Genomic DNA, 15,965 nt, shown 5'->3' on the forward strand with positions numbered 1-15,965 from the left:
AGCTTGAAAAAGAGTAACATCCCCACCGACACCTGGGAATCCCTGGCCCAAGACTGCACAAAGGGGAGGAAAAGCATCCGGGAAGGCGCCGAACACCTCGAGTCACTACACCGAGAGCAAGCTGCAAACAACGGAAGGAGCACATGGCAACCCAGGCCCTCCACCCACCCGTTCCTTCAACCACCGTCTGCCCCACCTGTGACAGAGACTGTAGGTCCCGCATTGGGCTGTTCAGTCACCTGAGAACTCACTTTTAGTGTGGAAACAAGTCATCCTGGACTCCGAGGGACTGCCTAAGAGATAGATAGATTGATATATAGATATTGATAGAGACAGAGCTGGATAGATATACCGATAGATATAAAGATAGAGATGATTAGAAATATATAGAGATAGATCGATATAGAAATAGATAGAATCGACAGATATACAGACCGATAAATATAACCACTACCTTCTCGAGGGCAATTCGGGATGGGCAATAGGGATTCCCACATCCCAAGAACGGATACAAAAACTCGCACATTCGGCAGCTCTCCCGATTATAATTTGCATTGACTTATCCGCCGTGTGTCATGGACAGAGCAGGCAGTGCAGCAAATCACCAGGTTACCGAGTGCGTCTGTCTGTCTCCCTCCCTGGGGAAGGACAAGGGCAGCAATGTCACAGGGACACCGCGACCACCCTGACAGACCCTCCTGAGTCAACACCCCGGAGGTGGCCAGGGCCAGAGGCTGGGGTCGGGGAGTGGGGTTACAGGGGGCTGGAGGAGCAGTGTCGGGGGCCCCGAGCAGCAGTGTCGGGGGCCCCGCCCAGCCCAAGCCCACACAGTGTGAGTGGTGAAGTGCACCGCCCCTGGTCGCTCAGTCTCTCTGCAGCCTCCCGCAGCATGGCTGCGAGCCGCTTCTTGCTCTCCCTGCTGCTCAGCAGCATCTCGGTCAGATCTTCACCCCGACTCAAGCTGGATCTGACAGGTGAGCTGGTGGTCCCGGGCTCTGGGCTCTGGGCTGGGGGACTGGGGGTCCCGGGCTCTGGGCTGGGGGACTGGGGGTCCCGGGCTCTGGGTTGGGGGTTGCGGGCTCTGGGCTGGGGGACTGGGGATCCCGGGCTCTGGGCTGGGGGATTGGGGGTCGCGGGCTCTGGGCTGGGGGACTGGGGGTCCCGAGCTCTGGGCTGGGGGGCTCTGGGCTGGGGGATTGGGGGTTCTGGGCTGGGGGGCTCTGGACTGGGGGTCCCAGGCTCTGGGCTGGGGGACTGGTGGTCCCGGGCTCTGGGCTGGGGGTCCCGGGCTTGGGCTGGGGGTCCCGGGCTCTGGGCAAGGAGACTGGGGGTCCCGGGCTCTGGGCTGGGGGACTGGGGGTTCTGGGCTGGGGGACTGGGGGTCCCAGGCTCTGGGCTCTGGGCTGGGGGACTGGTGGTCCCGGGCTCTGCGCTGGGGGGCTCTGGGCTGGGGGTCCCGGGCTTGGGCTGGGGGTCCCGGGCTCTGGGCAAGGAGACTGGGGGTCCCGGGCTCTGGGCTGGGGGACTGGGGGTCCCGGGCTCTGGGCTGGGGGACTGGGGGTTCTGGGCTGGGGGACTGGGGGTCCCAGGCTCTGGGCTTGGGGGCTCTGGGCTCTGGGCTGGGGGACTGGGGGTCCTGGGCTGGGGGACTGGGCGTCCCGGGCTCTGGGCTGGGGGACTAGGGTCCTGGGCTCTGGGCTGGGGAACTGGGGGTCCCGGGCTCTGGGCTGGGCGACTGGGGGTCCCGGGCTCTGGGCTGGGGGCTTTACCGGGACCGGTGCCGCTCCGGGCTGTCACTCAATGGTAGACACAGGATCCCTGCAGCTTCTCCCCACTTGGTTTCATATTATTGTGTCCTTGGCATTTGTGCAGCGATGGGGCGCCGAGCCTGGGCTCCGGGTTACCCTTCAATCCATTATTCCATATCTTTAATTATTTCTTATATCTATCTGTCTCAATATCTGTCGATGCTGTCTATCTCCATATCGATCTATCTCTATATCTATATCTCTATCAATCTATCTATCCCATCTATATCTCTATATCTCTGTATCTGTCTATCTATTTATCTATCTATGTGTATATACGTGTGTGTATAATATATATATATATATGTATGTGTGTGTGTGTGCCTATAATATATATATCGATATATCAATCTATATTCTATCAATCTATTGATAGATCTAAGTCTCAATATTTATCCATCTGTCTCTTGATATATGTCTATATTTCTATCGATCTCTATCTATTTTTCTATCAACCTATATCTCTCCATCTGTCTATCGATCATCTCTCTCTCTATCATCTATAGTTATCATCCATCTATATCTCTATATATCCAGGTATATTGATCTATTGGTGTTTGAGGGATGAATCTTGGCCAGGACACTGGGAGAACTGCGCTATTCTGCTTGCAGTAACAATCAATGCCTTTTGCTTAAGTTGTTTTAAGTAAAACTATGCTTTGGACAAAGCACATTTACCATTGACGATCGCATTCAGTGTCCACAGAGGTGATCTGTTGTAATAACGACGGTACAGTTTGTACCTTTGCGTGTCGAAACAACAGTGTTAGCCATAGACATTTATGGTAAACTTATATCTTGAGCTTTTGTAACAGTTCCCAGATACTTGGTGCTTGTAGGTTGCAATCTCATTGCAACACAGCCATACTATTGGGTCATAAGGAGAGACTGAACAGGCTGGGGAGCTTTTCTCTATAAAAGAGAAGGCTGAGAGGTGACCTGATAAAGGTCTTTAAATTATGAAGGGGTTTGATGGGGTCGACGACAGATGTTTTTACTTGTGAGGAGTCCAAAACTAGTAATCAGGAAGACAAATGGAATGTTGGCCTTTATTGCAAGGGGTATAGAGTATAAAAGCAGAGAAGTCCTGCTACAACTGTACAGGGTATTGGTGAGGCCACATCTGGAGTACTGCGTACTGTTTTGGTCTCCGTATTTAAGGAAAGATATACTTGCATTAGAGGCTGTTCACAGAAGGTTCACCAGGTTGATTCCGGAGATGAGGGGGGTTGACTTATGAGGGTAGGTTGGGCCTCTACATATTGGAGTTCAGAAGAATGAGAGGTGATCTTATCGAAATGTATAAGATAATGAGAGGTGGATGCAAAGAGGATATTTCCACTTAAAGGAAATTAAAATGAGGGGATATAGTTTCAGAATAAGGGGCCGCCCATTTAAAACTGAGATGAGGAGAAATTTCTTCTCTCAGAGGATTGTAAATCTATGGAATTCCCGGCCCCAGAGAAGAGGCTGGGTCATTGAATATGTTATGCTCATAATAAAGGATGAAACTGAGTTCTGTATGCAATGAGTAAGTGTGACCTTAGCTCCTTTAATTAGACTCCAGAGTGCGGGTACTTCGTGGGTGGCCTGCTTGTATACAGTGCTCCCAAGGGCTGCTGGGATCCCCTGGGACTCCAACAGGTAGGCCCTCTGGTGGTCAGGTGTGATACAGGTTGCCAAGGGTTAAATACATAACATACTCCCTCATAAAGTCAATAGTACACTTATTTACAGGGTGAGACGATATTCGGCGCTTCGCTCCCTGGCCGATTGTCTCGGTACAAATGTAGGTGTGGGTGAGTTGGTTGGTTCTTCACTGGGCTACTGGGCAGTCGGCCTTGCCGGGCTGCTGGGGACGGTGAGTTCAGCTTCGTGGTCAACCGTGATGTCAGTTGCCACTTGTGTGTGTGTTGGAGGATCGAAGTTGGTGGTGTCCTCTTCAGGTTGCTCGTAGTTGTTAGTGAACTGCAATTTGATTTGGTCCAAATGCTTTCTGCATGCTAGTCCATTGGCCAATTTGACCCTTCTTTGGCTATGACCGTGCCAGCGAGCCATTTGGGACCATGTCCATAATTGAGTACAAACACAGGATCTTTGACCTCAATATCGCATGACAAATTTGTGCAATCATGGTACATACTTTGTTGATCCCGCCTGTCCTCGACGTGATCGTGGAGATCAGGGTGGACAAGAGAGAGCCTTGTTTTGAGCGCCCTTTTCATGAGCAGCTCGGCTGGGGGATCCCCGGTGAGTGAGTGGGGTCTGGTGCGGTAGCTGAGCAGAACTCGGGACAGTCGGGTCTCCAGGGAGCCTTCCGACACACGTTTCAAGCTTTGCTTGATGGTCTGGACTGCCCGTTCTGCCTGGCCGTTGGATGCAGGCTTGAACGGGGCAGATGTGACTTGCTTGATCCCATTGCGGGTCATGAATTCCATGAATTCAGCACTGGTGACTAGGACATCAGGCGGGCCGTGTGTGGCAAACATGGCTCGTAGGCTTTCCTTGGTGACAGTGGACGTGCTTACAGACATTATTACACATTCAATCCATTTTGAATGAGCATCCACGACAACGAAGAACATTTTGCCTAGAAATGGGCCCACATAGTCAACATGAATCCTTGACCACGGTTTGGAGGGCCACAACCACAAACTTAACGGTGCCTCTCTGGGTGCATTGCTCAGTTAAGAGCAAGTGTTGCACTGGCGCGCGCATGACTCTAAATCTGAGTCGATGCCGGGCCACCACACATGGGATCTGGCTATGTCTTTCATCATTACAATGCCTGGGTGGTTGCTCTTGGAGCAGAGAAGATTGAGAGGAGATTTGATAAAGGTGTTCAAAATCACAAAGGGGTCTAGACAGAGTAGATAGAGAGAAACTGTTCCCATTGGCAGAAGGGTCGGGAACCAGAGGACACAGATGTAAGGTAAACGCAGCGAGTGGTTAGGATTGGGAATGCGCTGCCTGAAAGGGTGGTGGAGACAGACTCAATCACAGCTTTCAAAAAAGAGCTACGGGGAAAGGGTGGGACGAGCAGACTCCCCACCCCTCCTTTCCTCCAACCACTGTCTGTCCCACCTGTGACAGAGACTGTAATTCCCGTATTGGACTGTTCAGTCACCTGAGAACTCACTTTTGGAGTGGAAGCATGTGTTAATGAAAATAAATTCACATAGACTCTGGTAAGGAAAGAGAGACAACTTTATTGCGAACAGAGCTCTGGGAGAAGAGTTGAGATCCCGCGATCTGCGAATCACCTTCTCCCCGAGTGCCTTGTGCCGCGGGGTTATAAGCAGTTTACAGGGGGCGGAATACAATCATTTAAATTAATTTACACACAACCAATCAATCCATATGGCAACGCAATTCATTTACACACAACTTTTTAGTCCGAGTGAAACCTGATAGCATGGCGCGAGTTTGGGGGCCCTTCCTCTGTATCTTCTTTTGTGGTTAGTTATTCTGTTGCAAAGCTTTCTATGAAACAGTGGCCTGCACCTGGCCAGGAGTCACTTGTTGCTGCAGAGTTCATATCAGGGACAGCAGATAGGCTTCTTGGTACAAAGTTCATTTAGTGGTGGCTTACCCCATGCTGCTTTGCTCTGTCCAAAAATCCACTCCAACACAAGTCTTCCTCAATTTCGAGGGACTGCCTATGATGATGATGATGATGATGGGCCAAATAGTCTTCTGCACTGTACAGTTCTGTAATTATTGTCAGGTAGATCAGGGGTTCTCAACCTTTGTGCTTCTGAGGCCCGTCTGCTGTGTTATAAATATTCCATGAACCACCTGTAGCACAAGTATTTTATTGTATCAAAATTAATATTTGGCTTCACCTACTGTCCAAGGAGAATGCCCACTTGGCCAGGGGGACAGAGTTTCAATCCTGCAGCCATACTCGAACGCTATTCAAAATTGACTTCCCAGTCTTAAATTGTTTGTAGATTAGGAACTACAACAATTTGTATTTATATAGCGCCTTTAACGTAGTAAAACGTCACAAGGCGCTGCACAGGGGTATTATAAGACACAAAATTTGACTCTGGGTCACATAAGAAAAAATTACAGCAAATGACCAAAAGCTTGGCCAAAGAGGCAGGTTTTAAAGAGCATCCTAAAGGAGGAAAGAGAGGCAGAAAGAAGGCACGGCCACCAATGGTTGAGCGATTATAATCAGGGATGCTCAAGAGGACAGAATTAGAGGAGCGCAGACATCTCGCATCTCGGGGGAGGGGGGGGGGGAGGAGTTGTGAGGCTGAAGGAGGTTACAGGGATAGGGAGGGCTGAGACCATGAAGGGATTTGTAAACAAGGATGAGAATTTTGAAATGGAGGCATTGCATAACTGGGAGCCAATGTAGGTCAGCGAGCACAGGGGTGATGTGAGCGGGACTTGGTGCGAGTGGAATATATTGCATTTTCAGCGTATATTAGTGACCTCTGTAAATGGAAATGATAATACCCTTAAGACACAAATGTTACAGTAAGCAGGATACGCTGGAGGAAGTGTGCCTAACTTGTTACAATTTAGCTAGTTTTATGTAATGATGGGAGCACATTCTTGTGGGAGTTGAGAACTCCGTCACCATCAGTCACTGGAACATTGCAGATTATGATAACGCTTTGTGTATTTTCTTTCAGTCCCGCAGACAAAAGTGTTGTCAATTATATCCCTCCTCCCAGTTCACAGAGGCCTGATGTCCCCCCACAACCCTCTCCAGGTCATGGAGGCCTGATATCCCCCCACTACCCTCCCCAGGTCACAGAGGTCTGATATCCCCCCCCACTCCCTCCCTAGGTCACAGAGGTCTGATATCCCCCCACTACCCTCCCCAGGTCACGGAGGCCTGATATCCCCCCACTCCCTCCCCAGGTCACGGAGGCCTGATATCCCCCCACTCCCTCCCCAGGTCACGGAGGCAATACTCGTTACTGCTGCTGCCCCAAACTCCCGTCCGATACTGTGCTGCTTCGCTCCAGGGCCGGATTACTAGAGTACTGCGTGCAGTTCTGGTCACCACTTTACAGGAAAGATGTGATTGCACTGGAGACGGTACAGAAGAGATTTACCAGGATGTTGCCTGGACTGGAGAATTTTAGCTATGAGGAAAGATTGGATAGACTGGGGTTGTTTCTTTGGAACAGAGGAGGCTGAGGGAGTCCTTTATTGAAGAGCATAAAATTATGAGGGGCTTAGATAGAGTGGATAGGAAGGACCTGTTTCCCTTAGCAGAGGGGTCAGTAACCAGGGGGCATAGATTTAAAGTAATTGGTTGGTGTTTAGAGGTGTTTTGAGTGGAAATTTCTTCACCCAGAGGGTGGTGGGGATCTGGAACTCACTGTCTGAAAGGGTGGTAGAGGCAGAAACCCTCACCACATTTTAAAAAGTACCCGGATGTGTACTTAAAGTGCCGTGACCTACAGGGCTACGGACCGAAAGCTGGAAAGTGGGATTAGGCTGGGTAGCTCTTTGTCGGCCGGCGTGGACACGATGGGGCAAATTACCTCCTTTCATTCTGTAAATTTCTATGATTCTATGACTATGCCAAGGCTTGAGGATGGGAATTCCTGAGCCTTGCCCGTAGGATTTTCTGATCTGTCACTGCATGAGAAAAAACCCTTGTGTTGTGATCCTACCGGCAGTGTGTGGGAGCGTCTGCCCGCTGAGCCAAGCCGCAGCCCCATCAGATAGTTGGCCGTGCCAATGAATGGCCAACTCTGAAAAAATAAAGACTTGCATTTATATAGCGCCTTTCACAACCACCAGACGTCTCAAAGCGCTTTACAGCCAATGAAGTACTTTTGGAGTGTAGTCATTGTTGTAATGTGGGAAATGCAGCAACCAATTTGCACACAGCAAGCTCCCACAAACAGCAATGTGATAATGACCAGATAAAATCTGTTTTTGTTATGTTGATTGAGGGATAAATATTGGCCAGGACACCGGTGATAACTCCCCTGCTCTTCTTCGAAACAGTGCCAAGAGATCTTTTACGTCCACCTGAGAGTGCAAACGAGGCCCTGGTTTAACATCTCATCCGAAAGACACCTCTGACAGTGCAGCACTCTCTCAGCACTGCACTGGGTGTGTCAGCCTAGATTTATGTGCTCAAGTCCCCGGAGTGGGACTTGAACCCATAGCTTTCTGACTCAGAGGCGAGAGTGCTGCCCACTGAGCCACAGCTGATATTTTTAAAGCAGCAAAGCTATTGCGAGGCCATGCTGTGTGTCGAAGGGTTGACCTGTAGGAAACGTCCCATGGACCCCTAGGGGGCGCGGACCCCCAATTGAGAACCCCAGAGGGAGAGGCAAGTGTAACGGTTCACATTAAAAGCAAGTGAAGCAAAAGAAACTGCCATTGAATTAGCGTTAGACTGTGTGTTATGTGTGTACAATTCCTGCCCTCAATAATTTTGCCTAACACTGAGTATGAGTTGAAAATGGGAGTTTTTAACCCCAATAGGAGGAGCTTCACCCCCAAGGGTCCAGGTTCCAAGAATGAATAAAATGCAGGAGTTGAAATAGTTTCATGTTCACAAAGTGTCTTGCACTGTTACCCGAGGTCCATAAGCTCAGCACATGCCAGGGAGTGATCCAATCACCTTGGCGTACTGGATAGATTGGCTGAGCTCTCCACACAGCCACAATCTATGTTTAAGCGTAAGTGAATATGCGTGGCCTGTTTTAGTTGTACGAGCACATAGAAGTCAAGTTGAGGACAGTTCAGTCAACGCTGCAATTGTGTGCGATTCTCCCAACACACCATTGCTGTGCACCTCCCTGCCTTGTGGAAGTGTCTCAGTCGGGGCTTCCATTGGAGAGTGAGCTGAGCTACATTAGTGAGCTGGCACCAGGCTCACAGGCTGCTCGCCCATCACCTGCTATCCCAGTGGGGAAAATAGACAGACAGAGAACAAGCTCATCCTCCTGAGCTCACGTGTTGCGTTTGCGTGGTACCACGGCCAAGAGAAACTGGGCCATTTCAGTGACTCCAGGGCCTTGATTTCCGATCACTGCGAGCGTCATTTCTTTCACTTGTTCCTCTCCCTGTCTGTTGTCTTTATCGTTAATCAGTAAAGCCCTGCTCCTTTATATCTTTACAGCTGAAATTCAAGATCGAGTCCAATTTAACCCAGGTGAAGAATACACGACCACTCTCCGTGACGGAAACGTAGTATATGTCGGTGGAAAAGCGGTTCTTTATCGGATAAACTTTGAAGCATCTCCTTCACCAGTAAAGGTACGGTAGAACCAACCTGCTCCTGGTGTGTTAAATATTGTTTACAAATCCCTCCATGTCCTCGCCCCTCCCTATCTCTGTAATCTCTTTCAACCTCACAACCCTGTGTTCCTCAAATTCTGCCCTCTTGAGCTTCCTTGATTATAACTGCTCAACCATCGGTGGCCGTGCCTTCAGCTGCCTGGGCCCTAAACTCTGGAACTCCCTCCCTAAAACTTAATCTCTCTTTCCTCCTTCGAAATGCTCCTTAAAACCTACCTCTTTGACCAAGCTAATTTCTACTTCTGTGGCTCGGTGTCAAATGTATTTGTTTTGTCTTATAACACTCCTGTGAAGCGCCTTGGGATGTTTTACTACGTTAAAGGCGCTATATAAATAAAAGTTGTTAATAGGATGCAGCAACTTGACTGCTTTGTCACGTCGAGTGTGGCAACTTGCTCAGTTATCTGCTGACCTTGCTTGCACATATTAAGACCCATTTCCTGGGTTATACAGCATGCCCCAGAGACTCGCTTTGCATTGGGGGAAGGGAGCTAAAATGATGGCTATTAACTGGGCTCAGATTTATTTAGGAAATTCACAAATGAAGAATTAACAAAAATGGTTTGCCCTTCCAGTGACTCAGTGGGAGAATGCACTGAAGGGTCTGATACTGAGCCACACCAGTCAGTTTTATCCGTGGTCTATGCTGCCATAGTTGACCTCGGTCAATATTGCATTTGTATAGTGCCTTTAATGTGAAGAAATGAGTTAAGAAACACGTGAACCAAAGTAATTAACTTAGAAAGAATGTTGTGAAATATGTTAAGAACAAATTCTACAAATATGAAAGAAAGACTTGGATTTATATAGCGCCTTTCTCGACCACTGGACTTCTCAAAGCATTTTACAGCCAATGAAGTACTTTTGGAGTGTAGTCACTGTTGTAATGTAGGAAACGCTGCAGCCAAGTTGTGCACAGCAAGCTCCTACAAACAGCAATGTGATAATGACCAGATAATCTGTTATGCTGATTGAGCGATAAATATTAGCCAGCACACAGGGGAGAACTCCCCTGCTCTTCTTCGAAATAGTGACCATGGGATCTTTAGCATCCACTCAGTTTAACATCTCATCTGAATTTAGTACTGGAGTGTCAGCCTATATATTTGTTTCGTGCTCAAGTCCCTGGAATGGGATTTGAACCCACAACCTTCTGGCTCAGGGCATCGAGGAGGTGGAGCGGCAGCATGGGGAGGCCTATAAAAGGCCCATCAGTCGTCGGGAGCCAGCGGGACATCGAGGAGGTGGAGCGGCAGCATGGGGAGGCCTATAAAAGACCAGCAGGGAGAGAAGGCAAAAAAGAAGTCGAAAGAAATCAACGGGTAACGTCACAGCCAAGGAGGTAAGTGATTGGCTGGTGATTGGTGAGTAGTCTTTTTCTTTTCTTTATTAGTAGGTAACCTTTATCATTGTTGTTGCCAAATAAAGTTAATCTAGGGGTTAAGTCATGGCAGGAGAGCTCAGATACAGCTGCAGCTCCTGACAGACCACATCACGGGTGGATTCACTCTGGAGCATCCGCGATGCTGAGGATGCCGTGAATAGCATGTTTAATGAGTTGGTCTTACCACAGGTAAAGGTTACACAGCCAGATAGGGAATGGGAGAGCAACAGGAAGATCAGTGGAAGGAAGGTAGTGCAGGGGTCCCCTGCAGTCATCCCCCTCCAAAACAGATGCACCATTTTGGGTACTGCTGGGGAGGATGACTCATCAGGGGAGGGCAGCAGCAGCCAATTCCATGGCACCGTGGGTGGGCAGGAAAAAGAATGGGAGAGCAATAGTGGTAGGGGATTCTACTTTAAGGGGGAATAGATAGACGTTTCTGCGACTGCAATCGAGACTCCAGGATGGTATGTTGCCTCCCTGGTGCAAGGATCAAGGATGTCTCGGAGCGGTTGCAGGACATTTTGGAGGGGGAGGGTGAATAGCCAGTTGTCGTGGTGCATATAGGTACCAACGATATAGGTAAAAAAACGGATGAGGTCCTACAAGGTGAATTTAGGGAGCTAGGAGTTAAATTTAAAAAGTAGGACGTCAAAGGTAGCAATCTCAGGATTGAACAAGTGCCACGAACTAGTCAGAGTAGGAATCGCAGGATAGCGCAGATGAATACGTGGCTTGAGGAGTGGTGCAGAAGGGAGGGATTCAAATTCCTGGGACATTGGAACTGGTTTTGGAGGAGGTGGGACCAGTACAAACCGGACAGTCTGCACCTGGGCAGGACTAGAACCAATGTCCTAAGGGGTGTTTGCTAGTGCTGTTGGGGAGGGGTTAAACTAATATGGAAGGGGGATGGGAACCAATGCAGGGAGACAGAGGGAAGTAGAATGGGGGCAGAAGCAAAAGATAGAAAGAATAAAAGTAAAAGTGGAGGGCAGAGAAACCCAAGACAAAATTCAAAAAGGGCCACATTACAGCAAAATTCTAAAGAGGAAAAGTATGTTAAAAAGACAAGCCTGAAAGCTCTGTGCCTCAATGCGAGGAGTATTCATAATAAGGTGGACGAATTAACTGCACAGGCAGCAATTAATGAATATGATATAATTGGCATCAGGGAGACATGGCTCCAGGGTGACTAAGGCTGGGAACTCAACATCCAGGGGTATTCAACATTTAGGAAGGATAGACAGAAATAAAAAGGTGGTGGGGTAGCATTGCTGGTTAAAGAGGAAATTAACAAAAAAGTAAGGAAGGACATTAGCTTGGATGATGTGAAATCTGTATGGTTGGAGCTGTGGAAAAGCAAAGGGCAGAAAATGCTAGTGTGAGTTGTGTACAGACCACCAAACAGTAATAGTGAGGTTAGGGACAGCATCAAACAAGAAATTAGGGATGCGTGCAATAAAGGTACAGCAGTTATCATGGGTGACTTTAATCTGCATATAGATTGGGCTAACCAAACTATAGCAATTCGGTGGAGGAGGATTTCCTGGAGTGTATTAGGGATGGTTTTCTAGACCAATATGTCGAGGAACCAACTAGAGGGCTGGTCATCCTAGACTGGGTGATGTGTAATGAGAAAGGACTAATTAGCAATCTTCTTGTGCGAGGCCCCTTGGGGAAGAGTGATCATAATATGGTAGAATTCTTTATTAAGATGGAGAGTGACACAGTTAATTCAGGGACTAGGGTCCTGAACTTAAGGAATGGTAACTTCGGTGGTATGAGACGTGAATAGGCTAGAATAGACTGGCAAATGATACTTAAAGGGTTGACGGTGGATAGGCAATGGCAAACATTTAAAGATCACATGGATGAACTTCAACAATTGTACATCCCTGTCTGGAGTAAAAATAAAACGGTGGCTCAACCGTGGCTAACAAGGGAAATTGGGGATAGTGTTAAATCCAAGGAAGAGGCATATAAATTGGCCAGAAAAAGCAGCAAACCTGAGGACTGGGAGAAATTTAGAATTCGGCAGAGGAGGACAATGGGTTTAATTAGGAGGGGGAAAATAGAGTATGAGAGGAAGTTTGCCGGGAACATAAAAACTGACTGCAAATTTAGATATGTGAAGAGAAAAAGATTCGTGAAGAAATACGTAGGTCCCTTGCAGTCAGATGCAGGTGAATTTATAATGGAGAACAAAGAAATGGCACACCAGTTGAACAAATACTTTGGTTCAGTCTTCACAAAGGAAGACACAAATAACCTTCCGGAAATACTAGGGGACTGAGAGTCTAGTGAGAAGGAGGAACTGAAGTAAATCCTTATTAGGCAGGGAATTGTGTTAGAGAAATTGATGGGATTGAAGGCTGATAAATCCCCGGGGCTGATGGTCTGCATCCCAGAGTACTTAAGGAAGTGGCCCTAGAAATAGTGGATGCATTGGTGACCATTTTCCAACAGTCTATCGACTCTGGATCAGTTCCTATTGTCTGGAGGGTAGCTAATGTAACACACTTTTTAAAAAGGGAGGGAGAGAGAAAATGGGTAATTATAGACTGGTTAGCCTGACATCAGTAGTGGAGAAAATGTTGGAATCAATTATTAAAGGTGAAATAGCAGCGCATTTGGAAAGCAGTGACAGGATCGGTCCAAGTCAGCATGGATTTATGAAAGGGAAATTATGCTTGACAAATTATCTGGAATTTTTTGAGGATGTAACAAGTAGAATGGACAAGGGAGAACCAGTGGATGTGGTGTATTTGGACTTTCACAAAGCTTTTGACAAGGTCCCGCACAAGAGATTGGTGTGCAAAATTAAAGCACATGATATTGGGAGTAATGTACTGACGTGGATAGAGAACTGGTTGGCAGACAGGAAGCAGAGAGTCGGGATAAACGGGTCCTTTTCAGAATGTCAGGCTGTGACTAGTGGAGTGCCGCAGGGCTCAGTGCTGGGACCCCAGCTATTTACAATATACATTAATGATTTAGATGAAGATCATTTAATATCTCCAAGTTTGCAGATGACACTAAGCTGGATGGCAGTGTGAGCTGTGAGGAGGACGCTAAGAGGCTGCAGGGTGACTTGGACAGATTAGGTGAGTGGGCATGGCAGATGCAGTATAATGTGGATAAATGTGAGGTTATCCACTTTGGGAGCAAAAACACGAAGGCAGGATATTATCTGAATGATGGCAGATTAGGAAAAGGGGAGGTGCAACGAGACCTGGGTGTCATGGTTCATCAGTCATTGAAAGTTGTCATGCAGGTACAGCAGGCGGTGAAGAAGGCAAATGGTATGTTGGCCTTCATAGCTAGGGGATTTGAGTATAGGAGCAGGGAGGTCTTACTGCAGTTGTACAGAGCCTTGGTGAGGCCTCACCTGGAATATTGTGTTCAATTTTGGTCTCCTAATCTAAGGAAGAATGTTCTTGCTATTGAGGGAGTGAAGAGAAGGTTCACCAGACTGATCCCCGGGATGGCAGGACTGACATATGAGGAGAGACTGGATCGACTGGGCCTTTATTCACTGGCGTTTAGAAGGATGAGAGAAGATCTCATAGAAACATATAAAATTCTGACGGGACTGGACATGTTAGATGCACGAAGAATGTTCCCGATGTTGGGGAAGTCCAGAACCAGGGGACACAGTCTAAGGATAAGGGGTAAGTCATTTAGGACTGAGATGAGGAGAAACGTCTTCACTCAGAGAATTGTTGACCTGTGGAATTCCCTGCCGCAGAGAGTTGTTGATGCCAGTTCATTGGATATATTCAAGAGGGAGTTAGATATGGTCCTTATGCCTAAAGAAATCAAGGGATATGGAGAGAAAGCAGGAAAGAGGTACTGAGGTGAATGATCAGCCATGATCTTATTGAATGGTGGTGCAGGCTCGAAGGGCCGAATGGCCTACTCCTGCACCTATTTTCTATGTTTCTCAGAGGCAAGAGTGCTGCCCACTGAGCCAAGCTGACATATGTAGGGAGATAGGTGAGGGAAACAAGTGGAAAGATTGCAGGAAATTCCAGATGTACATGGTATAGAGATGAGACATGAGTCTGATCCCGACCGTTACTAAGCTCTGAGGAGCCTTGAAAGGAGGGGACCCCATTGAGAGACATCAGACACTAAGTGGAACAGAGAAGTTGAATCCTGAGCACTACTTCAAGTTAAAGCATGACTACAGGACAAAGGGTTCGGGTACAAATGGGCAAAAGGCAAGTTCAGGATTGATGTTGGAAAGCAGTTCTTCACCAAAGAGTGATCCATAACTGGAATAAACGTATGGGCGGGGTATGAAGGAGGCAAACACTCTGCAGCCATTCCAGAGGCAGTTGGATGCTCCGATGGGGAGACCCAATGGAGGGATGAGCTGGAAAGGTTGAATGGCCTCCCTCTTCCATACATTTTTTGAAGATCTCAGGGGTTGAAATTCGGTCCCGCTGTTTTAGAAGCGGTGTCACCGGCTGAGTGCTGACTTTACCGCCAGGTGGTAGTGGCCGCCTCAAACTGCCAAATTCAGTTTCTGCGGCCAAAGATGAGAGAGCGGCGCTAAAAGTGGCATTGCACACTCATTCTCGGGCACTAACAGAGTGGCATCTCAGGAGGCCGACCGAATTTCCCCATGGTAGGTGCAAGATGAAAATAAAATTCTGACAAGTCTCCCTCACCCACACTTCCCCACTGGTCCCATTAATATATAAATGCTAAAAAAATAAATAAATATAACCACTGACCTTGAGCCCTGGACTCTCCCGCCCCGGGATCCCCGATATCCCGCCACCTTCCCCAGGCTGTACGAACGCAGGCCGGTAAGGCCACCGTACTCGCCGGATATCGCAGCCGCGGCGGCGGCAAGGGGGCGTCGCACGCTTGATGACATCACCACTTGGGTGGCGGCCGAGCGTGCAGCGGTAGCTCTTGGCACCAACCCCCACCACCCAGCGAAATGTGCATTGCGTCGAGGAACCCGTTCCCTGCCGACAGTAAGTCCTTAGCTGCCCGTGAGCTGCCCCTCTCCGGCGCTAACAGGTGGCGTTGCAAACGGAATTTCGACCCATCAGTGTCTCTGTAATTAGGAGGGGAGAGGAAACAGCCAAGATTTCTACTTTCTGTTCAGCGTTCAGCGATCCCTGCTGTGTGCTATTAAACGCAGTGAGCTTTACCAGCGCCCGTCTACCATTGGTGCCCAGAAGCAACCGTCGGGGAAAGTAGCAAACTGAACACTTCTCCTTTCGTGCTTCTGTTTTGGAATGAAACACTTTGTTTTGCCTTTAGGAAATGCCTGGCCTTAGTCACAGGGCTGGTGTCAGCATGGTGGGACCTTCAGGGGGGACTCAGTGATGAACAAATAGCACTCTTGGTTCTCAGTTTGATTCTTTTATATCTCACAGGAAAGCATCGGCATTTTTCTACATTAGAAAAAGGATCTAGGTAAAAATCAGGGAAATATTTCATCTCGTGGCCGGGACAGAAAG

At 48.2% G+C, this 15,965-nt stretch overlaps 1 protein-coding gene across 1 annotated transcript in view; it reads left to right on the forward strand.

The window, feature by feature from the left end:
• The first annotated feature begins 507 nt into the window (after positions 1-507).
• LOC139234132 (semaphorin-7A-like) overlaps positions 508-15,965 on the forward strand; it is a 61,156-nt gene continuing 45,698 nt past the window's right edge. The window contains exons 1-2 of the mRNA XM_070865100.1: positions 508-974; positions 8,920-9,056. Of these exons, the coding sequence (XP_070721201.1) occupies positions 890-974; positions 8,920-9,056 (222 nt within the window). The 5' untranslated portion in view covers positions 508-889. The remainder of the gene's footprint in view (positions 975-8,919; positions 9,057-15,965) is intronic.

Source organism: Pristiophorus japonicus, chromosome 21 (genome assembly GCF_044704955.1).
Source record: "Pristiophorus japonicus isolate sPriJap1 chromosome 21, sPriJap1.hap1, whole genome shotgun sequence".
NCBI classification, from domain to species: domain Eukaryota; kingdom Metazoa; phylum Chordata; class Chondrichthyes; family Pristiophoridae; genus Pristiophorus; species Pristiophorus japonicus.